A 24,180-nucleotide genomic window follows, 5' to 3' on the forward strand; every position below is an offset into this window, starting at 1 on the left:
AAGATGGAGTGCAGCTGTCTTTATGGGCACCCACAATTACTTATACATTATTATAATTAGATTGCGCTGTCCTTCCCATTATTTGGCTCTGTGGTTCTCCCTGCTGGCCTGATTAGAAGAGGCTTTAGGGAAGCCCAGGTCTATACTCTGTGGTCAGAGCGCTTCATGGCAGTTGCAAACTGTGAGAACACACACCTAGAGTGTGTGTGTGTGTGTGTGTGTGTTGTGGGTGGGGGTTGCAGTGTACCTCAGCGATACAGCCTGGCATGAAGAGAATGTAAAACTTAGAAATCCTGAACTGCTGGTGTAAGTATATGATGCACTTTTAACATCCTATTTTCCCAGTAGCCTTTTCACAGGGATCATATTGACCTTAGGTAATGATGGGGAAACTGTTTGAAAAACTTTTCTCTGAGAAATGGTTATTTTCTGGGTGGTCCATGCCTGTAATCCTACCATTTAGGAGGTGGAAGCAGAAAGACCAAGAGATCAAGGCCAGCCATAGCTGTATACCAAGTTTGAGACCAACCTGGGCTACTTAAGACCCTGTTTAAACAAAGAAAAAAAAAGATTATTCTCTTCACAAATGAGGAATATACATAAAAGAAAAAGTCTGCAAAGGGTCTAATAAGGGATGAGAGTATACATCAGGCCAGAGAATTGATTTGGGTCATTCTTCTGACAATTTCAAAAGATTTTTTTTTTTTTAACTTAGACTGTCTTGTTCACACTAGTGCCACTAGAGGCTGTAGTTCATTTTTATAATGAAATCTCACCCTTATTTGTGGAGCAATGGCAGAGAATTTGGGGGCTGAAATCTGATTTTGACCACAAAACTCATGAGGCTTACCCCTTCCCAGTGATTTGATTTGTACACTCTCATTTTGTATTATTTCCTTTCTTAGTTCCTCACTGTACTGTGTCTGATGGGGTTTAGGCAGTGTTAGGGAGTTTGTGTTGTGTGTACGTGGTTGATAGGGTAATTCGGTAATGCGCAGTGCCTGGCACACCGGCATGCAAGGTCTCATTGCTTCTTACTACCATTCTTGGATTTACACAGATCTCTGCTCTGCATTTTTACTTCAAACCTTAGCTTTGTTATGATTTTAAATGTAAACCCTCAGGAGAATGGGTCTAGGTTTATAAGCTTCAATATGACTTTTTATAAACAGTAATTTGATTTTTAAGTTGTATTCAAACAAATTGTCTTATTCTTGGTGTTATTATTTATGTAGCAGAATTATGAAAAAAGTCTTTCGCCTAGTAGTGAACATAAACTATCATGGGTCTTGTCACTAATTTCTTGTATGTTTTGAGATGAGGGGCTCCTATAAACCAGTTCAGCCTTGGACTTACTATGCAGCCAAGGCTGGCCTTAAACTGAAGACCCTTCTGCCTCCACCTCCCAAATGCTGGTATTACCGACATGCAGGGTCTCAGCATTTCTTACTGACATAGTTGAATTTGATCACATGTCTGATCTAAATTTTTGCTTGCAAATAAAATTTGTCATTAATTTTCAAGTAAATATACTTTATGTATTATAGAACTGTATTGAGAGCTAAGTCTACTGAAAATTAAAATTTATGGTCTCCATTGCCTAAAATGTTTGTAGCTATGAGTTCATTTAGAAATGGGTGGTGTAGATAGAGAATGTGATTGATATCCCCTTCTGCAAAACATATTTAGGTTTGGTTGTGAATTCAGTCTGACTTCAACTATGTTCTAGGCATCTATTTTCTGTAGTTTATTGAACAGTACAACAGTCTACCCTTGTGCTGTTGGGCATAAATATAAAGCACTAAAACCCAGTCACAGCTTTTCTTTGAAAACCTGTTGGAGGCTCATGGACAGTGTGGTGTGCTTGCTAAGGAATGGAGGCAGTGAGGACCAAGTGTGGGGCCACATCCCAGTTATGGACTAAAGGTGGCTAGAAGGAGGCAGGAGGACATGTAATTTCATGTGACATTGGAAGCCTTTAGGGAACACTCAGGCTTTGGCATCTCAGTATTGGTCACATGTCCTGTATTGGCATTGCTGGGAAGTTTTGTTCTTCCTTAGCCTCAGAGTAGGTGCCACTGCTCTGCATTCTGAGATAGAAGGGAACATGGTTGCTTTGCACGGTCTCCCTCAATCAATAACCATTTTCCCATGCATGGAATGCCAGTCATTTGCTAGTATCACCTGTTTATAGAAAAGGAAGGTGCTAGTAAGTCAGGGATTGGTTTAAAAACAACTCAAGACTTTATTTTAATAGTTGAAAAATGATGAGGTGAGAGAGAGATAGGGGAGAAGAAGAAAGGCTTGACTTACATTTATGTGTTAAATAATGATCTGATGAAAGGAGCTTGTTGTTTTCTTCATATTATTTTCCGTGGCTTAAAGGAAGAATGAAGTAAAGTGTGGCTATTAATTCACACATGCAGTTTTATCTCTATGCATATTTTTCTGTCTATAAGCCACAAAATTCCCATTACTGTTGTTTTTTGTGATTAAATACATGAGTTATCAGAAATACAATATGAAAAATTTCCTAAAGGATGAAGTTTATGAAATTGTGTTTGCGTAAGTCTGGGATGGTTTTTTATGTTTTTTTTTTTTTTTTTTTTTTTGTCTTTTCATGCGTGTACGTGTGTGTGTGTGTGTGTGTGTGTGTGTGTTGTGCATGTATGTATATGTGCTCTCATGTGTATGGGCATGTGTGTTTGAGCTCATGTGTATGTGGAGACCCCAGGTTGATGTCAGGAATCTTTTTAATTACTTCCACCTTATTCTTTGAGGCAGGATCTCTCAGTCAGACCTTGAGCAGAGATTGCCAGTTGAGCTAATTTTATTAGCCAGCTTGCCTTAGCCATCTGTCTCTACTGTCTGAGGATGGGATTACAGACAACCTGCATACCGCCTGGCACTTACATATAGGTTCTTGGGTTCTGAACTCTGGTCCTCTTGTTTGTCTAGCAAGCACTTTAACATCAAAGCCATCTCAAAAGCCATAAATCTGTTTCTTTCTTCCTTCCTTCCTTCCTTCCTCCCTCTCTCCCTCCCTCCCTCCCTCCCTCCCTCCCTCCCTCCCTCCCTTTCTTTCTTTCTTTCTTTCTTTCTTTCTTTATTTATTTATTTGGTTTTTTGAGACAGGGTTTTTTTGTATTGTTTTGGAGGCTGTCCTGGAACTAGCTTTGTAGACCAGGCTGGCCTCAAACTCACAGAGGTCCACCTGCCTTTGCCTCCCGAGTGCTGGGACTAAAGGCATGTGCCACCAATACCCAACTAGTCTGTTTCTTATGTGTTGTTCTTTGATTTAAAAAACCAAATACTTGTCCTTACAATATATCTCAAATCACTGCTGATATCGACTCTTTGAAACAACTCTGTTTCCTACATGTACAGATAATAAAGTTCTTTCATTGCAAATTATCTATCAGTGGGTCACATGTAAAACAAGATGAAAAGAAAATCTTGTAACTTCTATGTTGATAAATTTTCATCTGCAACTGAAATAGGATGGTTATAAATAAACTATCTGTTCCTCTACGAAGCAAAAATAGCTGTATCAGTAAGTTCTTAGTATTATTTTTTTATCAGAGTACATTAGACCTACTCATATCCTCCTCACCACCTGCCTTTGCATTAGTCTTCTAAAACAGATTTAATTACCGCCCCCCACCCCCATGTTTAATACTGACTGTCAACTTGACAAGATCTAGATCACCTAGGAGACAAACCTCAGGGTCTATGTACAAGGGAGGTTTTCAGTTAATTCAGTTAAAGAACCCCAATTTAAATGTGGGCAACACCAATTGCAATGAATAAAAAAAGAGAAAGTGGACCAAGCATAGTTGTGCACGCCTTTAATCCCAGCACTTGGGAGGCGAGGCAGGCAGATATCTGTGAGTTTGAAGCCAACCTGGTCTACAGAATGAGTTCCAGGACAACTAGGGCTACATAATGGGACCCTGTCTTAATAAATACATAAATAAAGTAACAAGGAGAAAGTGAATTGAGCATTCATCTCTCTCTGCTTTGTAATGGCCTCATACTCAAGCTCCTTACCATTAATTATGGACTAACCCTCCCTCAGGCTATAAACTGAAGCAAATCTTCCCTCTAAGTTATGTCTTGTCAAGGCAACAAGAAAAGGAAGTAATGCAGGCCTGAGTTTAAGCTTCCCTTATTAATATATACAACAATATATATGTCCTCTTAGTGATTAATTCATGCCACTTCTAACACATCTGAAGATATATAACAAAAATACAGCTTGAGCATCCTCAATCTGTAAATCTGGAGTGCTCCAAAATATCAAAAAGTTTTGAGTGCTGACATGATGCCCAAGTGGAAAACTGCATACCTAGCTTCAAGTACACATCTTAATCAAAATATATGTGCTCTTAAGGGGTAAGGGGTGGAATAGTGGCTAAGAGCATTGACAGTTTCCAGAGGACTTGAGTTTTATTACTAAAACCTTACAACTTCCTGAAACTTAAGAGCCTAGGCATCTGATGTCTTCTTCTAGCTTCTTAAGACATTGCATGTATGTGGCACATACATACAGACATTCAAACTGTCCATACATATAAAACAATAAAATAATTTTTTAATGTAGGTACTTTAAAAATATTGCAAAAATTGCCTGTATGCTATCTGTGCAAATGCTTTATGTGTAAGAATACATGAAACATAAATGTCTTTGTGTTGATATGGATCCTAGTCCCAAAACATGTGTTACACATATATGCAAATATTCTAAAACCAGAAAAAATTAAATCCAAAACACTTCTATTTTCAAACATTTTTGACTGAACAGCCAACCTGTGTGTTAAAACAAGCTGTGACCCAGAGGTTTTACTGTGTGTCTTACACATCTTTGTATCCCCTCATGTTATTTATTTATTTATTTAGCACTGTGCTAACATGGTTTCTGAGTGTTCTGTGAATTCATGTAAGGTTAAAACCTAATTGCATTTTGGAATTCAGCCCTTTAGGTAAGTTCAAATTGTCTTTATAAAGATTTAGAAATGACTGCAGGAAGATTAACAATCAAATTTACTTAGACATGATACATTTAAATCACATTTTTTCTTGTGAAGACCATTGAAATCTCCTTTAACCTTAGTGTTTTTTTCAGATTTGAAGCATAGCTACATGTAAATGCACATGGGTAGTCAGAGTTTCCAAAACTAATGCTGTTTTCCCTCAAACTCCCTTTTTCTCAGTTAAAGCTTTTGCATAATGAAATAAATCCACACATATCACTACCGCCACGCCACACCATTAATAGAGATTGTAGGGGAAAAAAATTAAGGAAAAAAATGCTTGTTTCTTTCTTACAAAGACAATCACTATCAATTTTATTCATCTGCATATTTATTTATTTTTGCTGCTAGACTTTCATTGTATATTTTGTTTTAGATTTATTTTTGAAGTGTGTCTGTGTGTATATTTGTTCATGTGAGTACAGTGCCCACAGAGGCCAGAAAGGGATGTCAGATCTAGAGCTGGAGTTAGAGGTGGTTCTGAGCTGCTTGACGTTGGTGCTGGAAACCAAACTCAGGCCCCTGGAAGAGCAAGCAATAAGCTTCCTTAGCCACTGAGCTTCCATCCAGCCTCTCATTGGGGATGATGATGGTAGTAGTGATACCATTTTTAAAGCAACAAAACTGTAATATTACCATTTCTGCTTAATATTATGATATCTTGTTTATAAATGAAGCAAGAGAAGACTGGCTGCTGTTGAGGAAGTTGCTGGCAGGTAGACTGTGATGAACCATAACTCTAGATAGAGAATCTTTTCTGTGGGCTTTGGGGGAAAGTGAGCCATAGTAAGGACCTGTTTGTTTGCTGTGCTCTAGAAAGGGCCCGGGGATATCATTTTCTCCCCTGACTTTAGGCATAAAATTGTAAGTACTAGTTTTTGAAATCTTATCAAAACCAGAAAAGCAAGAAATGGCCAATAGAGAATTTGAAAGTTAAACAATTTTCTCTTCTGCCACATTTAAACAATCAAAGTAGTAGTGAGTCTGTGTTCACTAGATAGTTTGAAAAAGTTTAATGATTTCTCATGTTGTCCTTTGTGATGGTATCTTTCTTGCACAAATGAAGCTTGTCTGAGAGATCAGAGAGAAGGAGAAAGCCTCAGCACCTTACCTCCTAAGCATCTCCATAGAGGAGAGAATGATTTCTTGTTTGTTCCTTCTTATATCCTGTTTCTGCCCACCTATTTAATTTCCTACCTGTCTGTACAGACCTCCAGACCTCTCTGGTTATCTAGTGACAAGCTCCATTCTCTGACCCCCAGGCAGGCTTTATTTGTGCAAGAAAGATAACACCACAGTCCTTTCTATATTTGATTCTCAAATTTATTATTGTTACTGTTAATGTTTAAACTTTTTGTTAAACTTTTTCCACACAATATATTTTGATTGTATTTTTCCCTTACTCCAGTTCCTCCCAAATCCTCCTCATCTCTGTACCCACTCAACTTAATGAATGTTCTCTTTCAAAACAAAGACAAAAACAAAACAGAAACAATCCCCCCACCAAACCATAGAAATGAAAATCAGCATAAACAAGCAGAAGACCAATAAGACTAAGACCCAAAAAGAAAAGAAAAAAAAAAAAAAAAAAAAAGAGCCCAAACCAAGTATAATGAGACAAAAAGTCTCCAAAAATAATATCGAGTTTATTTTGTGTTGGCCAACTAATTATTCCTGGGTGTGGAGCCTGCCCTGAGGTATGGCTACTACACTGAGGGAGACTGCCTTAGAGAAAACTATTTTCCCCTTGCCAGTGGATACCAATTGCAGATAGCTTCTTGGTTAGGTGTGGTAGCCCATGCTAACCTCCCCGTCAGCTGGCATGAACCTGTTCAAGTCCTGTGTGTGTGTGTTACCACTGTCTCTATGCGTTCATATGTGCATCAATCCTGTTGTGGCCTGGAAGACTCTATTTCCTTAGACTCATTCATTACCCCTGGCTCTCACAAAGATGATTATTATTGTTAAGACAAGGTCTCTTGTATCTCAGGCCATCTTTACTTGCTATAGAAACAAGGATGACCTTGAACTTCTGATCCTGCTGCCTAGCTTAGGTAGTGCTAGGGATCAAACCCAGGGCCTTGTGCATTGCTAGTCAAGTGCTCTACATCCCCAGACATCCATTCTGAAACCTTGAATGTGCTAATTTCTTATCGTAAAAGAACACTATTGTATCCACTCCAGTACTGTTCACCTGCCCAGGAGAAAAGCTGTTCCCATGAGTTTTTCAGGCTTTGTGTTTCCCAAGGTCACTGTTTTTGTTCTGCCCTGCTTTGTGCAGTCATGTGGCAGAGCTGAGGCCTGCTCCATAAATGGGCTTTGTAGTTGTGTGGGTATGACCTAACTGCTGCTGCTCATTTCCTTCCAGGCAGGCTGCCCTTGAAGCCCTTCCAGAAGCAGGGTCTGCTCTGCCTGGTGGAGGCAGAGTGCTGCAGAACGCTGGCCCCCTCTGGGGAAAGGCGCCTCTTACGTTGGGTGGACATGCTTATATCTGCTGTAGTTACATAACAAATCTGATTCAGATGTGACAACACAGCCCCGGACATTTTCACCCAGTAATACCAGACTGGACTGAGTCATGCCATTTAGTGCATGTGGGGCAGGAGTAGGCCATGGTCATGGAGTCTTGATAGATAGATGTACTGTTTACCTCGGATTGTTTTTTAAAACTAGAGATTTGCCCCTCTCTCTCATGCTCTCTCCCTCCCTCCCTCCCTCCCTCCCTCCCTCTCTCTCTCTCCTTCTCTTAACTAGAACTATGTATGTAACTAATAGTTCTTCCAATGTCATGGGCAACTCACAATTAAAATCCATCAGAAAATTAGACTTGAATTTAGCATCTTTTTGACATGCCGTAATGCTTTTGTGTACATAGCTTTCTTTCTGTGTGCTGATGAGAACTAAGGACTTCCCAGTCCCAAGGTCTCACTTGTCAGTGGTGTTGCCCTTTGCCTCTTGACCCTCATTGCTGCTCTCTCCAGGCGCACCTATGTGGGCAGTATGCCTGGTCGCATCATCAATGGCTTAAAGACTGTTGGAGTTAACAATCCAGTGTTCCTGTTGGATGAAGTTGACAAGCTTGGAAAAAGCCTACAGGGTGATCCTGCAGCAGCTCTGCTTGAGGTAAGGTCTAGAAAATTCCCTATGAAATCACACTTGCGTATGAATGAATGAGCATAGGCCATACTCAAGTTACATACATATTGGTGTGCAGTTGCTTATTTAAAAAAAAAAAAAAACAGTAGAGGACAGACTGAAGTCTGGAGCTGGTTAGCATCTATATAGAAATCACTAATTCCTTTATCTTTTGATGTCTTTCTCTTTCATTTTTATGAAGTAAAACACAATTTTAGACATTAGCTTATTGTTCACAGACTTAAGTAGTAAGTTTATTACAGAAAGACGGTCTGAAATCCCCTTTCCCTGGACCCATCCTACTTACACCTGTGCTTTGACCGCTAAAAGGCTTTGTTAGTTTTCTCCATTTTCTGCATTGCTTGATGTAGCCGGGCACAGTGGTACAGGCCTGTAATTCTAGCTCTTCAGGAGGCTAAGGAAAACAGACTGAATTCAACATCAGGCTCGGTTATAGAGCAAGATCCTGAACACAGAAGTAGGAGCGGGGGCAAAAGAGAGGCTTCAAACTGCAGAACAGCTCGTTCCTCTGTGCAGACTGCCGTGGCAAATTGAGATTATGCCTTTGTAAAAAGGAGTTCTTAAATGATCTAAATAATAAAAACCCACAGAGTCAGATATAGAGGAAAGTGCTGAGAGATCAGAAGGATAAGCCAAGATGCTTACCTCCTTAGCATCTAGGTGAATAAGGGAGCTAATTCCTGTTTCTTCCCACATATGTCCTCTCTCCGCCCAGCCATCTCACTTTCCGTCTGTCTGTCAGACCTCCAGACCTCTATTCTGTGGTTAGCTAGTAGCAAGCTCCATTCTCTGATCTTTAGACAGGCTTTATTTGTACAAGCAAGATATCACCACATGCCTTTACTTTCTTGATCTCCCATCTTCCTTTATAGATTGTTCTTTTTGGTTAGCTCATTATTGACAATTCAGCTCATAGATCCTGTGGCTCTTCACAGCTGACCGTGCAGTTAGCCCAGGGCCTCTCTTCCCTAGTCTCCTTTTGCTTACACTGTTCTGAGAAGCTCTTCCCTTTACTTTCACAGTCTGTGCTCTGCCCTCAGGACAGTCAGGCACTTCGGTGTTCTAGGTTTGAATTTCCCACCTCTCTAGTCCTGTATTGATTTACCTCGTTCTGTGTTAATTTAGCAGTAGCTTTTGGAGAAAACGCATCTGGATGGTATCTTTAAATGTACATTTTAAAGCATCTTGATGTTTTTCTCAGACTTGCTTGATAATTTGACGACAATGGAATTCTAATTGGGAATAACTTCTTTGAGGATTTTTTGTTTGTTTGTTTTGGGTTTTTTGTTTTGTTTTTGTTTTTGTTTTTGTTTTTTGGTCCCAGTGACTTTCTGGTTTCTAGTGTTACCATTGGGAAGTCTGAAGTCATTTTGTTTCTATCCTGCTTTACTTTCTGGAAACTTGTAGAACTACAGCCAGTAGGGAAAACAGTTGGGGTGAGGGAAGCATGAAACTCAGTCAGCCCAATTTAGAAAACTGGTGTTGGGCGAGGCTTCAAGAGTTGGACCTCAGCTCATTTGTTTTTGCTATATTTGAGCATAGCACAATACTGGAAAAACGTTTTTTTCAGATAACAATTGACTCAGCTCCATGAGTACAAGGCCTAAGATATGTTTATATTGAGGCTGTTTACAAAGAACATATGGCTTCATCTGTAAGGGGAGTTCTTGTTGACTTAGGGATAATGCTCAAGATAAGAATCTAAGGCAGTGGTTCTCAACCTTCCTCATGCTGTGACCCTTGAATACAGTTCTTTGTGTTCTGATGATCCCCAACCATAAATTATTTTGTTGCTATTTCAAAACTGTAATTTTGCTTCTGTTATGAATTGCAAATACCTGTGTTTTACATAGTCTTAGGTGACCCCTGTGGAAGGATCATTCATTCCCCCAGGTTGAGAGCTACTATATAGGAAGAATGAGGTAAACATAATCCTTGTGGGAGGGGGGATTTGGCCTGGTCATAAGATCACATACAGGTCACTTAGGCTCTTATAGGGCACAAATGATATCTCTCACAGGATGAGTTTTATGGTCTAGAAGTAATGCTCACAGTTTTAGGGGGAAAGGGTCTGGGATAAGTATAAATTCTGAGAGACACAAGCAGAGCTTGTCCCATCAACAGCAAAGAATGGCTAGATTGTAAAGTACATCCATTCCCAGCATTCTAGGAGGAGGTTAAACATCTCTTTCCTTTGAAGAATGAGTGTGAATTTAGCTTTCCTGACTTCTCCAATGCTGATCTGTGTGTACAAGCACATTTGCCCCCTCGAAACTCAGAATCTTCTCTTTATTTCAGTCTTGTACAACTTTGTAATATATATAATATATATGATAATATATAATTATATAATATCATATATAATATGTATTACATATGATAAGCTGCCTGTTGTGGGGCTCTTCCCAAATATTTTTGCTGATTCTTTAAAGAATCTTTGCATTTTTCTTGTCCTTCATTTTGGAAGATTTCCTTTAATTCTTTTATCAATAACTTTTCCTCATTTTTGTTAGAGCTCAAATTTTTATTTCTGTTCTATGTTTATGAGTTTTTGTGGCACATACATTCATACACCATGTTTGTGTCTGGTGCCCACAAAGAAGTTATTGGATGCCTGTAACTGGAGTTACAGATGGTTGTGAGCTGCCTTGTGGGTACTGGGAAGGGAATCTGGACCCTCTGCATGTGCAGCAAGTGCCCTTTCTACCGAGCTATATCTCCACCCAGAGATGTTAGATCTTTAATTGTTGTATCCTTTCTTTCCTGGTATTAATCCCCTTTAGTTTTTGTTCTACTTTCTGTGAGAACTTCTTCAGCTTTATCTTCTTTGTTGGGATGGGGTGTGTTTCTCTGTGTAGCCCTGGCTGTCCTGGAACTCACTCTGTAGACCAGACTGAACTCCTGCTCACAGAGATCCACCTGCCGTTGTCTCCTGAGTGCTGGGAGTGGAGGCATGCACCACCACTGCCTGGTAAGCAGTAAGCTCCAGCCCCCAGTGAGGTCTTTCTTCCCAGATTTCCTTTTCCCCAGAAAAGGCTCTTGGGCCCTCTTGAGCATGAGAACCAACACTGGGAGAAAATAAGACGGTCTAGAGTATCACTGCCTTCAGCAGCTATGTGTGTGTGTGCCCGAGACTCACAAGAATAGAACATGCTCTTCTCAGCTGTACTGTGTCACAAACACTGTTTTCTTTTCTTAAGAAAATAAACTTCTGGGGTTGGGAGGGATGTGTATAAGTAAAGGGACACATGTATAAATTCTAGAAGTGACTTACAAGGGAACTGCAGAAGATAATGCATGCATGCTTTTTCTAACTTTTTTCTCTTCACCAAGACAGTGTTGAATAACCAAACCAAACTAACTTAGAGGACCTTAGAGGAACAAGCTCCTTTGTTGTTAATACTTAATTTTCATTTAGTGCCAACAGTCCTTGTTTCCAATTCATAAGGCATCCTTGAAAATTACACACACACACACACACACACACACACACACACACACACACACACACACACAAAGAAGAAAGGAAAGGAAAGGAAAGGAAAGGAAAGGAAAGGAAAGGAAAGGAAAGGAAAGGAAAGGAAAGGAAAGGAAAGGAAAGCCAGCAACCCCACTGTTCTCATTAGCCTGTTGCTTTCTCTTTTTGTTTTGCTTTGTTTTTCAAGACAGGGTTTCTCTGTGTTAGACCAGGCTGTCCTGGAACTCACCTTGTAGACCAGGCTGGCCTCAAACTCAAGAGATCCACCTATTTCTGCCTCCCAAGTGCTGGGATTAGAGTTATGTGCCACAACTGCCCAGCTCTGACTTTTTCTTGCTTTTGTCTTCTTTTTCTTATTATCTACACTGTGCACAACTGCCACCTGGATGTGTACAAGCATGTGACAGCTGGCTGTGTAACAGCTCTTAGTTGTTTTCCTAGCAGTTTGTTCTTTTTCATTTCCAACTTAGCACTCCCACTACTAGAGTTCAGTAGTGACTGAATTTCCATGAAAATCTCAATAGGTGGGGAATTACTGTATGAACCCATGACTGACTAATAATCCCTGACACTTCCTTTCCTCTCCTGACATCCTAAGACATACTATGTCAAAGAATCGCTGGCCCCATATACATCTCAAATCCTGACACTGCCCTCTTTTTGTTTCTGGAGGGACCTACCAGTGGCTTCAGTAGTTCCATGTGAAAAGAGAAATACCCAGGTGAAGTTATATGGGCAGTTCCATTAACAAGTGGAGAGAGAAGATCAAGAGTGATGTAAACTGCCACCCTCCAACTAAACCAGAGAGCTTTATCTTTACAAAATGCATCTAGGTACATTTTGTTGATTTTTAAATTTTACAGACTTATGAGGCGTCAGCAAAATGTCAGATGTCATTAAGCACATCAATACATGTATTATAGGACAGAAGAAAAAGGAACAATTGTTTAAAGAAATAGTGGCTAAAGTCTCCCAAAAATGAATTTTTAAAAACTGAGCTTGATTTAATTACTCCACATTGTATTAATAAATCATAGTATCACTTTGTATCCCATAATGTATACGTGTGTAATTTGTCATTGTACATTTTTTTTTAAAAAAAATCAAGCATCAAAAAGAAAATTTTGTTAAGAAACCATGGTTCTTTTCAAAAATAAAATGATTTCATTAATTGTTTTGAGAATTTCCAACATGAATTCAATGTATCTGGATCATATTCACTCCCCACTCTTCCCTCTTTCCTTCTAAAATCCAGCCCTGTCCTCGTACACCCTCCTAACTTCATGTGTTTTTATAACCATATGTCAGACATGAAGGTAAAATAAAGGCATTCCCAAATAAAGAGTAAGAATTCACTTTAAGCAAACTCACCCTGCAGGAAACACAATAGGAGAATTTCAGATTGAAAGTGAGCAGCTCAGAACTACAAACAGAAGCATCAATAAAGGGATTACATTAGTGAAGATAGGAGAAAGACTTTCTTCTCCTCACTAGTTTAAAAAGCGTGTGTGTGTGTGTGTGTGTGTGTGTGTGTGTGTGTGTGATTGAGTATGCATATGAACATATGTTTAATAATAATAATGGAGATTGGAGGAAACAAAACTGTTCTTTACTAGGGTTAAAGAAGTAAGTAATCAGAAACACAAGGCAGCAGAAAGAGGGACTACACAAAAAGATCTACATGCAAATAGCAACAAAGAAAGCTAGAGTAACTATGACTAACATCAAACAAAATAGATTGTAAAGAGCAGTATTTCCTAACAGGGAAAATCTACCAGGAAGTTATAGCAGTCTTCCCCAACATACACACACACACACACACACACACACACACACACACACACTCACTCACTCACTCACTCACTCACTCACTCATACACACCAGAGCCTCAAGACACATGGAACAAAGCTGATAATGGTGGATAGCTTCACCACCACACTTTCAGTGGTACTGGAAACTAATTAGACACTGGAAGGAATAGAAAGCCCAGCCACCCTACTGTCTGCCAACAGCAGCATCCATCCACAATCTTATCTAGCTCACATGAAACTTGCTCCAGGATAGAATATATGCTGCACCATGAAGCAAGTCACAATAATGGTGTGTTCTTCTAAAACATCACAGCAACTAGAAATCAATCATGGGAATTGGAGGAAGTTACAAATACATGGGTAACCAGTGAACCAAAGAAGATACAAGAGAAATTAGAAAGTCATATAAAATGGTGAAAAAGGAAACAGGAAAGCAAGTGTGTTCTAGTAGATATTAGACTCTGTGTGCTCAGCACTTGTTCTTAACTAGTAACTTACTACAATTCTAGTGCTTCATATAGTATCCTAGAATGTTACTTAAACTATTTCTTCAATTTGGTGTTTATTAGAGTCCTTTTTATAAAGATTTAAATTTTAGGAATGCTAGTGTTTTTAGATCCTCTAGCTAAATTAATTTAAGGTCCTGCCAAAGCTCCAGTAAGCTGGATACAAGTGTTTGTGTGACACCTTCTGTAGGGCACTTCTGTACTGAGGGTGGCCTGCTACCCAGTTCACTGACCCTCCACTGTGTCCCATGCAAGAATCCTGGTACTGCCAGATACTCTGTGGCTCTTGTTTGATCTGTAACCAATGTATGCCTCCTTGGCCATCCAACCATCTGTCTCTGGGGAACTGACCTTGTATTCTTCCCAGTGATGTCTTTGGGAAAAACTGTACTGGGGAGTATCTCCTTCAACTGACAGGCATAAAGTTCATATACCGCCAGAGGAGAAAATAAGTTCAGCTTTTGGTAACAAAGTATGGGCAAGAAGGACACCATGAGATAGAAGAGCAGTCTTGTCCTGGGCCACTTAAATAGCCAGCAAGAAGAGAAGACAGGCGACTGACAGTGTGCAAAGGAATGAATAGCTGTGGGCCACTTTATAGCCAAGCACCTGAATGGTCAGTTTAAAGGATGCAGCAAGACAGGGTCGTCTTGGGCCTTTTCTGGTCATATGTGGCCCAGTCATGGCTTTCTAGATTCCCAGTAATATATATTCTGGGACTTTCAAAACAAAAACAAAACAACCAATGAGCATCTTAGCCCCCCATTTTTTCTTTTTAATGTTTTGTTTCGTGTGTGTGATGCCAAGGATAGAATTGAGGGCCTTGCACATGCTGTAGATTGTCCCCATCTTCCTGTAGATTGTTTCTTTGGTTGCCACATTAAGCCTAGCTAGTATTATTGCATCAAGAAGTTGTAGTGTTAAAAAACAGTTGCCATTGATTGCTGGAATAGAAGTGGTTGCATGATCGTTCTCCTAGGTCAAGAGTGGAGAGCTTTTCCAAGAACGTGCCATGTGGGTCAATACCAACAATTCTCCAGGTATGGTGGATGCTAGGCTACAGGTTTCCACACTTTAATAGTTACAAAGTTGGTGGTTTCCCAGGATTCTATCAATTTTGGAAAAGGAGGTGGAGATAAAACAAGTTTAAATACTGCAGCATTGTACCACTTGCCCGGATCCAGTGTTTTCCTGAAATATGCACCGTTGGGTTATTCCAGGTTGGAATGAAACATCTAACTAAGGAGGTTGATTTGGCCCTTTTTGCTGGCAGGCTGACTCATTGCTTTTATGGAGGAGCAGATTTTTGGAGTTCTGGCTCTGCTTCATCCCACTGGGGTTGCAAATGATTTCAGTGCTTGTTTTTGACACTTTTATTGTGGTTTATCTCCTGTTTAGATAACATTTATCTTCAAACTACGTTTTCAAAGATTTGTCTGTGGACTGTGTTTTGAGTCCTTTCATATTTGAAGCCTCTTTGTCAGCTGTGCCATTAGCTTCTATGTGTTCTGTTCATAAAGCATGTTAAAATTATGTCCTCACATATATGGACATATAAGCATTTACATAAAACAAGGATGGGTCATCTGTTAAGGCTGCCACACAAAATACTAGTGTAGTTGGCTTCTAAAACTTGACAACTTTGAAGACTAAAAGTAAAAAATTGGATGTTGGCAGGTTTCATTCCTCCTAGGGCTTTTGAGGCTTTTGAAGGTCTTTCTCCTGTGTATATGCATTGCTAGGGACATCCTGTTCTTGAAAAGATACCAGTCAAATTGCATTAGGACCTCTTTTAACCTTAAAAGTTCAGTGTATGCTGTATATGATGCATTTTTAGAAAAAAAAAACCATCCAATTCATAATGTTACCATGAAAACTTCAGAAAAAAATGCCAACACTATTATTTTCTTTAATGGTATCTTGCAGTTGTCTTTTAAAACTACTCTGCATATCTGTTTTAGTTTGTAGAATTGCTTAACTTGGCACACATGTGCCAGATGCATAAGTTACAATAAAAGCAGGTGAGTGGGCCCACCATAACTAGCTTTGCCCACTGGCTTTCTGCTCACTCTAACATCCTTGGTGTGCCATTGACTGAGGCCATCACTTCAATTTGTATATTATTTTGAAAGCCAATGTCTTACCAGTATCTTCAGATAAATGAGTATCAATGTCTCTGCTTGTACTTTGTAGAAGGGTCATTTTCCACCCTGACAACTGATCTAAAACAAATGTGGTCCCACCTGTGTAAAGGATTTACAGTGTTCTCTTTGTTAAGCTTCATATCTTATATATGCTACATAGTTTCTGTGTATTCAGGATTTTCAAGATTTTAAAGAAAAATCCAGGCATTGTCTTTTTGTAAATGTTTCAGTTCTTATCTCTAAAAGGAATAGATTTTTATAAATGATAATAGATGGATAACTATACCATCATACCTCAGTATGGTGGTAATGTTTTCTGACTTGCCTGTAAAAATGTAGTTCACTTCTTTTCAGAAAACATTGAAGAATACTGCTTAGTGGATACCTCCCTCTCTCTACACACACAGGTCACATCCCTGCACCCTGACCTCACCCTCTAAGGAATAAATTGTTACATCTCAGCTGCTTCCATGCTTCCCAGACATGCCGTGTTAGACAGGACTTCTGTTCATAGGGTTGACGTGAAGTTGGAAGAAAGGGGAGAGATTGCTCTAATCAGCCAGGAAAGCCAGCATGCAGCTGAGCTGGAGGGATAGCCCTGGCCCTAAAGTAGGCTAAAAAGCAGAGGTTTTGTGGCAATGCTGTTCTTTTGTGTGTTCATCACTTTGCCCTGAGGCTTAGTCTGAAGAGTAGTTACTAGAAGTAGTAACTTTTCTATATTAGGTTATTGATTAGTATTTCTGGAGCTTTGAGAAACCTACACCTCCCTTAGTGTTTTTCTTGAATAGAAGATTGAGAACTACTAACTTTCTCTTATCACCTAAATACCTTATACTGTTTTTCCTTTCCTAGACTCCAGTGATCTTCCCTCTTAGCCTAGGATTACAAGATACTTGCCACCACACCCATTTTTCCTATAAAGCTGTTGGCCTGTTACTAGTGTTTCTTAAATATTAACCCATTTCTATCAATCTAAATGTTTCCATGTGGTCTTATCTTACCAGAGAGAGGATCCGGACCTCTTCCCTCAAGTCTCTATATACATCTTGAATCTCTCCACATCTCCCAGAATCTTCCTTGTCTCCTAGTCCCACCTATCTTGCCTTCCTATTTGCCAACAGAACTTTATTCATTAACCAATAAGAGAAACATGTTTACAGAATGACATCTCCCGTCAGTGACATTTTTTTTTTTAAGGATTTAGAATGTAGGGAAATTGGGTATTTTTGTTTTCCCTGTGTTTATCCGCTAACTCTATTGATCAGAAATGTTAACCTTGCTGATAAACTGGGAAGGTTTTAGATTGGTGGAACTTTGTGTTGTAACTAAGTTTGTTTAAATATTAATTGTTCTTTCCTAGGTGTTGGATCCTGAACAAAACCATAACTTCACAGATCACTATCTAAATGTGGCCTTTGACCTTTCCCAAGTTCTTTTCATAGCTACTGCCAACACTACTGCTACTATTCCACCTGCTTTGTTGGACAGGATGGAGATCATTCAGGTTCCAGGTACTTCATTCATAAATACATAGACACACACACACACTTTGGAGCATACCCTTTCAAATTGGTCATGTTATGGAGTTCATTTGTCCAAAAGTTAATTTGTTACTATTTAATCTTCAGAAGGTCTGCACAAGGGGTATAAGCCATCTTTTCTCTAGATCCAGAGTCAAATAACAAGAGTTCATTTGTTTGTACCACAACAGATAAGAGTCACTGTGGACTTCACACTCAGTTCTAATGCTGCCTTTAGGGATGATTATTTCAATCATTATTCTCTGAAGAATTCCAAAAAGACAGGTGAAAACGATTAATTTCTACAGAGCCAATGTCTAAGTCCCAGATACAGCCCCACCTCTCAGTGAGGTTTTGAAGGCTCTCCTGTTTTTCTTGACGGCTCGGCCTCACTCTTGTGTGAAAGCCCCTGGTGCTCTCAGACCGTACTCTTCCTTCCGGGTGATTACGTCAGATAGTCACACAGTTGTCGGCATTTTTCAGCCATGTCTTCTCCTCACTGCAGTGTACAAAAATAGTCTTTTTAGGTACACTCAGAGCCTAACCTTTTCTCTGTATTTAATTACTCAAAATTATTTTGTCTTAAAGAGATCCAACATCAGTGAGAACTCACTGCATTGGAAATAGGGTAGACTCTAAATATATTCAAAATTTAAATGTTGCAATATATTTTTAATTCTAAATACAGTTTTACTCCTAGGTAAATGTTAATTGAATTTCTCAATCACCTGCAAGCCTTGTAGATTCTTTTATTTATCTTTAAACTATAGTGGAGTAAAATGTTGCTTTTGTGTATTTCTAAGACTAAGGTAAAGAAAGGAGATTCAGTTGTCCAGAAGCTACCCATGAGGCAGCCAGTTCTTGAACTGCACTGTCCTGAAGTGAGGTGATGAAGACAGTGGCTACAGACCTGGGCTCTTTGGTGCTGCCTTTTCCTGTGACAACCCCGGTCCTGTCCTCTTGCCTGTGTGATGTTTTCAAGCCTCTTCTTTCTATCTGAAAGTGCTTTATCAACCCATGTTTATTAGACATAGAGGGTGCATTAGTTTAGTTAGGATTTTTCTTCTTACAGAATTTAAGCTCATTGGGACTTCTTAGTCAATAAGAACATAATCTCTTGGATATGTAATGTGTACTTTTATAAAATGTGAAGGTAAAAATCAAAACTGATTTAAATTTCCTTATTCTGGTTACAGTATTAGTTGAAGTAACGCTTAAGCCCATTCTAAATCTCAGGTCTACTGAATCTGCGTTTGATTCATTAAAAATTGTGACGGGCTCCAGAGACGCTCACCAGTTTGGGCACTTGCACTTACAGATGATCTGTTTGGTCCCCAACACCCACAAAGTGTCTTACAACCAACTGTAACTCCAATTCCAAAGGATCCTACACCTTCTTCTAACTTCTATGGAAATCATAGTGCATCAACATGGTACAGCCAAAACATTCATACACATAGAGTAAATAAATCTTAAAAACCAAAAAAGATGTGACATTGTGGAAGCCTGAGGGTAATTACAGAGCAGGTCTCTTCTTTTCCAGGATATACACAGGAGGAGAAGATAGAGATTGCCCACAGGCACCTGATCCCTAAGCAGCTGGAGCAACATGGCCTGACTCCTCAACAGATTCAGATTCCTCAGCTTACCACTCTGGCCATCATTACCAGGTTAGTCATCTTGGAGATGGGGTTTTTCTTCCATGACAGAAATTTGCTGAAGGTATGTGCACTGAAGAAATGTGTGACTGGCATCCTAGAGCATGGATTCCTCTAGCAATGGAAAGCATTGCTATAGCGATAGCTAGCTCTGTATGAAACCATGTTGAATTGTCTTCATTGCAAAAGTCTTCATTGAACCAGAACTTCTACTTTGCCACAAATAGCAAACTAAGGGATCCCTTTAATAGGTTAAGAATCAAAGTCATGAAGAATATAGACATGCTTTTTTATACACATTAAAAACTAGAGTCAAAAGTAGGTGTGGTGGCTCACCTTTAAACCCAGTAGAGAGGCAGAGGCAGCTGGATCCCTTAGTCCTAGCCCAGTTGTAGTCTAGTCTCCAGGGTTGTACAGAGAAACTCTGTCTGGTGGAGGAGGGGAACAAAAAAGCAAGCAAGCAAACAAAAATAAGTCAAGCTGCTACTTTCAGACACCCATTTTAAGTTGTTTATCTTTTTCTTTTCTTCTCTGAGAGACTAAAGACAGTACTAATCCTTGGAGTTTTTTATGTTGAAACTTAGTACTGGAGCAAAAGAGGATATGCTTTCCCAAATCTGCTACCAAGGGCTTAAACCTGTGACAAGTGACACATAAATGTTATGAGTAGAGCCTGCCATGGTGGCGCACGCCTTTAATCCCAGCACTGGGAGGCAGAGGCAGGCGGATCTCTGTGTTCAAGGCCAGCCTGACCTACTGAATGAGTTCCAGAACAGCCAGAGCTATGTAGAAAGACTCTCTCTTTCTCCCCTGAACCCCCCTCCCAAATGAGGAGTATTACTTCATCTCATTTATACATCATGGGTTTGAATGAAAAATAGACCCTGTTGGAAATTTATATTGGCTATAGCCTCTTAACAGTTTTCCTGGCTCACTGTTACAGATTGATTGCATCATCCAGCAACTGGGGTCTGCCAAGAACTCCAGCAGCCCTTTCCTAGTAACTGATGTTTTCAAGAAATGTGCAATTTCTCTCCATGCATGGCCCCTCTAACTGCCTTATGATCTGTGCCAACTTTCTTCTAGGTCTATTTACTTTTATGCAGCAAGTAGGTCTAAGTCGGACCCAAGAGTTTCTTTTTCTTAATTTGTTTTGACATAAACTATGTGGATAATGCCAGAAGAAATAAACTGAGTGACTGCCGCAAGTCTTCCAGCAGTGACATCACTCTGAACTTCTAGAAAGCCACTTGAACTTTATGATAGTATCTACATCTGAAAAGGGGGAGAGAGTGAGCAGATACCTGGCTTGCCTACTTCTAAGACTGATCCTGAAGAGTTCATTATAGTTCCCAGTTACTGCCTCTTACATACTTGTTAGCTCAAAACGTGAGATATAAAAGCTGTAGGCATCAGGGACCTTTTTTGCACTCTTACTGCTTTTAATACTTAAAAACAGAGCGCAGTGGTGGACAGGACAGTGGACACTGCTCCACCTAAGCTCCAGGTACTTAGTTGCCAGACACAGGAGACAGCATCATGGCCAGACCTTTTCATCTGTTGCTGTGTGCTATAGTCATGGCCCCTGGTGTCTTTGTCCCCTCCTCTCCCTGTTTCAAGTTGATTTGAACCTTGTAGTTCTCAGGTGCTTACTGAACATCACTTCCTTGTGAGAACCCCAAATGCCGTATGTTTCCATAGTCACAGTCCTATGAATTTATACTCCTGTCTATAGAGACATCTGAAGCCAAAGTATAATTCCTCTAAAACTTAACAACCCTTCTGAAATTAAAAAGAAATACTTTCAGGTCTGCACACGAAACAAACCTCTTCTTCAAACCACTTCTCAAGGGTGGAGGGCAAAGATCAATCAGAGCGTGTTTACATCACACGCACAACGCCTTAGGGTCAGTCTCTAGTGTTACCTCCCACTCCCCACAGTCATTTCTGTTGACTCTCTTTTAAGACTTCACCTTTCTGGTTAGTTGTCTTTTGAATGAGCCTGCAGCCCTGCTGCCAGCTCCATTACTAATCTGATTGGGGGAGGGAGCACATTAGTTATTCTTTTCAAATTAATTTTCTGGTTAGGATACAGAGAAATGAGTTTCTTGGGATATTGTCATACATGTATGTCATTATACTTTGTTCTTGCTTGCCCCTTTGTCCTCCCTCACTCTCTTGGTCCCTTCCTCTCTTACATACTCCCTCTTCTGCCTCTATGGCATATCTCTGTACTCCCCTCTTATTTCCCTCCCCTTCTCATAGCCCTCAACCCCTTTCCCTGTCCCCTTTTACTGTTAAACAAGTTATTCTTTTTGAGTATGGTTTATTTCATTTAACTTGAGTGATTTCCAGGTGCATCAGTTTTCCTGCAAGTGTCATAATTTAATTCTTTTTTCCACTTAGTAGAATTCTGCTGTGTCTGTGTACCACGTTTTCTTATTCTGTCTGTTGATGGACACCTAGGCTGTTTTCATGTTTTGGCTACTGTTAGCAGTACAGCAGTCAATATGGATTGTGTAAGCATATCTGTGGCATGCTGACTTACAGACCTCAGCAGTCAATATGGATTGTGTAAGCATATCTGTGGCATGCTGACTTACAGACCTGTGAGTGTCCACCCAGGAGTAGTATAGCTGGATCATCTGGTAATTCCAGTTTGGGTTTTACAAGGGACCACTACAGCAGTGCTTCTCAACATGTGGGCCATGACCCCTTGGGGGAGGGGGATCAAATGACCCTTTCTGCATAGTAGATATTTACATTACATTTCATAACAGTAGCAAGATTACAGTTAGGAAGTAGCAGTGAAATAATTTTATGGTTGGGGATCACGGCAACATGAGGAACTGTATTAAAGGGTTGCAGCAGTAGGAAGGTCGAGAACCTCTGGAATACACTGACAGTTTACTTTCTCATCAGCATCCCTACATCCTCACTGGCATCTGTTGTTTCTTAATGACAGCTATTCTAATTGGCTGAGATAAAGTCTGTCTGCAGTTTTCATTTGCATTTCCTGATGGCTGAGAATGTTGAACACTTTTTAAGTCTTTTTTTTTTTTTTTTACAGATCTTGCCTCAAGTTTATTTGTAAAAACAGCATAGAGCACAGGTCATCAGCAGATAGTGTGTAAATGTGTCACACCAGTCCATCTGTCTTCACAGTGGCAGAAACCTTTTTTATGGGGCCTTGGCGCCTTTGGGAACCTGAGCTCGAGCTGCAGCCTGGGCCTTAGATGGAGCCGAGGCCTCTGCCTTGGTTTGAACCTTGGGCTTTGGTTGGCAGAGCCTATGACCCTTGGCCGTGTAGTTTTCTAATCTTCTTCCCAAGCTTGGGGTGAGCGATGAAAGCAAGACGGCTGAGTTTGCAGCCGGGACCCTTTGGCATCTTGGGTTTTACCACCTTGGGCTTCACAAGAGCCTTGATGGCCTCTGCGCGTGCACTCATTGCCTTCACATTGTTTGCCTGCATCTTCTTCAGGCCTTTCTTGTTGTGTTTCTTGGCAAAGCTCATGTTCATCAGGAACTTGGGGTCAAGCCCCTTAAGAGATTCGTATCTTTGTGATCGGGGTTTCTGTGCCATTTCTGGGACCGGTTGTGTGTGGTGTGGTTCTTGGACTTGGCCATGTCTGAACGGTATCTGGCAGCAAGTACCTGGGACCGGAAGAGAAAGAGAAAGGCCACCCACTTTTAAGGTCTTTATTATTATTAAGAGAGAACTATTTATTCAGTTCATTAGCCTTTCCTTGGTGTATGATTTGGAAGTTTTTTTGTTATGGTTTTATCTCTGTCACAGGTTTTAGAGGTCTGTTTGTTTTTTTGTTGTTGTTGTTGTTTATTTGTTTATGACAGTATACCAATTAGCCCAAGCTGGCCTCCAGCCCATCAGGATGACTCTTTAAGTCCATCTACTCTTACATTCCAAGTGCTGTGATTGCAGGTGTCACCAAGCTCTGACCAGTTTCTTTGATCCCTTTAGCTGTAGTTCCAGAAGAGTACATTCAGAACCAAGTTACACTGACAAGTTGTAATCAGTAAGCTACTTAATATACACCAAGAAATAAGTGGTGTGTAATGTACTGCCAGGTTCACTTTAGGTGTGTGAAATTACAGAGCCAGCGGTGTGCTTTTAAATAAAAGGTAACAGTTTAAGAGAATGTATGTAAAGGAAATAGCTGTGGCTGGAAAGATACCTTAATAGTTAAAAAGCACTAATTTTAATGAAATGTGTCATGTGTAGAGAAGTTAGTATTTTTTAAATTAACTTTCAAATCTACATTATTTAGTAAAGTGGTTGTTTCTCTTTTATTTGTTTACAGGTGGTGTTTATCTAAAAGTAAAATGTTTTTATTTGGAACAGATATACCAGAGAGGCAGGAGTCCGTTCTCTGGACAGAAAGTTTGGAGCCATTTGCCGGGCCGTTGCAGTGAAAGTTGCAGAAGGACAGCATAAGGAAGCCAAGCTGGACCGTTCTGACGTGGCTGATGGAGAAGGTTTGTGGCCTTTTTTTTGGTATTCTCAGTCTGTCAGCTAATGGTAAATGGTACTATCAGTTGAGTATGGAGCAAGGATCGTCCTAGAAACAATCGTGTCCAAGTGAGGATGGGATAACATAAGGTTTGATGCGTTTCTCAAGATGTTTTGTTTTTTGTTGTTGTCGTTTGTTCTTTTGTTTTGTTTTGTTTTGTTTGCAAATAGCAAAGAGTTAACTCTTCAATATTTTTCAATGTTACTACTTTAATGATATGGTAACCTTTTCCAGATTGCTATAGTGTACACTTTACATATGGTTTCCTGTTCTCTTTCTCAGACTGGTGCAGGCAATTGTTAAATTCTTTATAATAAAGTTGTTAGAAGCCACATGTGATGACA

General features: G+C 39.9%; 1 protein-coding gene across 1 annotated transcript in view; it reads left to right on the forward strand.

Moving 5' to 3' along the window:
• Lonp2 (lon peptidase 2, peroxisomal) overlaps window positions 1–24,180 on the forward strand; it is an 83,269-nt gene that overhangs the window by 28,608 nt on the left and 30,481 nt on the right. Inside the window, exons 8-11 of the mRNA XM_051195048.1 lie at window positions 8,015–8,156; window positions 17,490–17,640; window positions 19,193–19,319; window positions 23,668–23,801. Of these exons, the coding sequence (XP_051051005.1) occupies window positions 8,015–8,156; window positions 17,490–17,640; window positions 19,193–19,319; window positions 23,668–23,801 (554 nt within the window). The remainder of the gene's footprint in view (window positions 1–8,014; window positions 8,157–17,489; window positions 17,641–19,192; window positions 19,320–23,667; window positions 23,802–24,180) is intronic.

The sequence above is a fragment of the Phodopus roborovskii genome, unplaced genomic scaffold (genome assembly GCF_943737965.1).
Source record: "Phodopus roborovskii unplaced genomic scaffold, PHOROB, whole genome shotgun sequence".
NCBI lineage: Eukaryota > Metazoa > Chordata > Mammalia > Rodentia > Cricetidae > Phodopus > Phodopus roborovskii.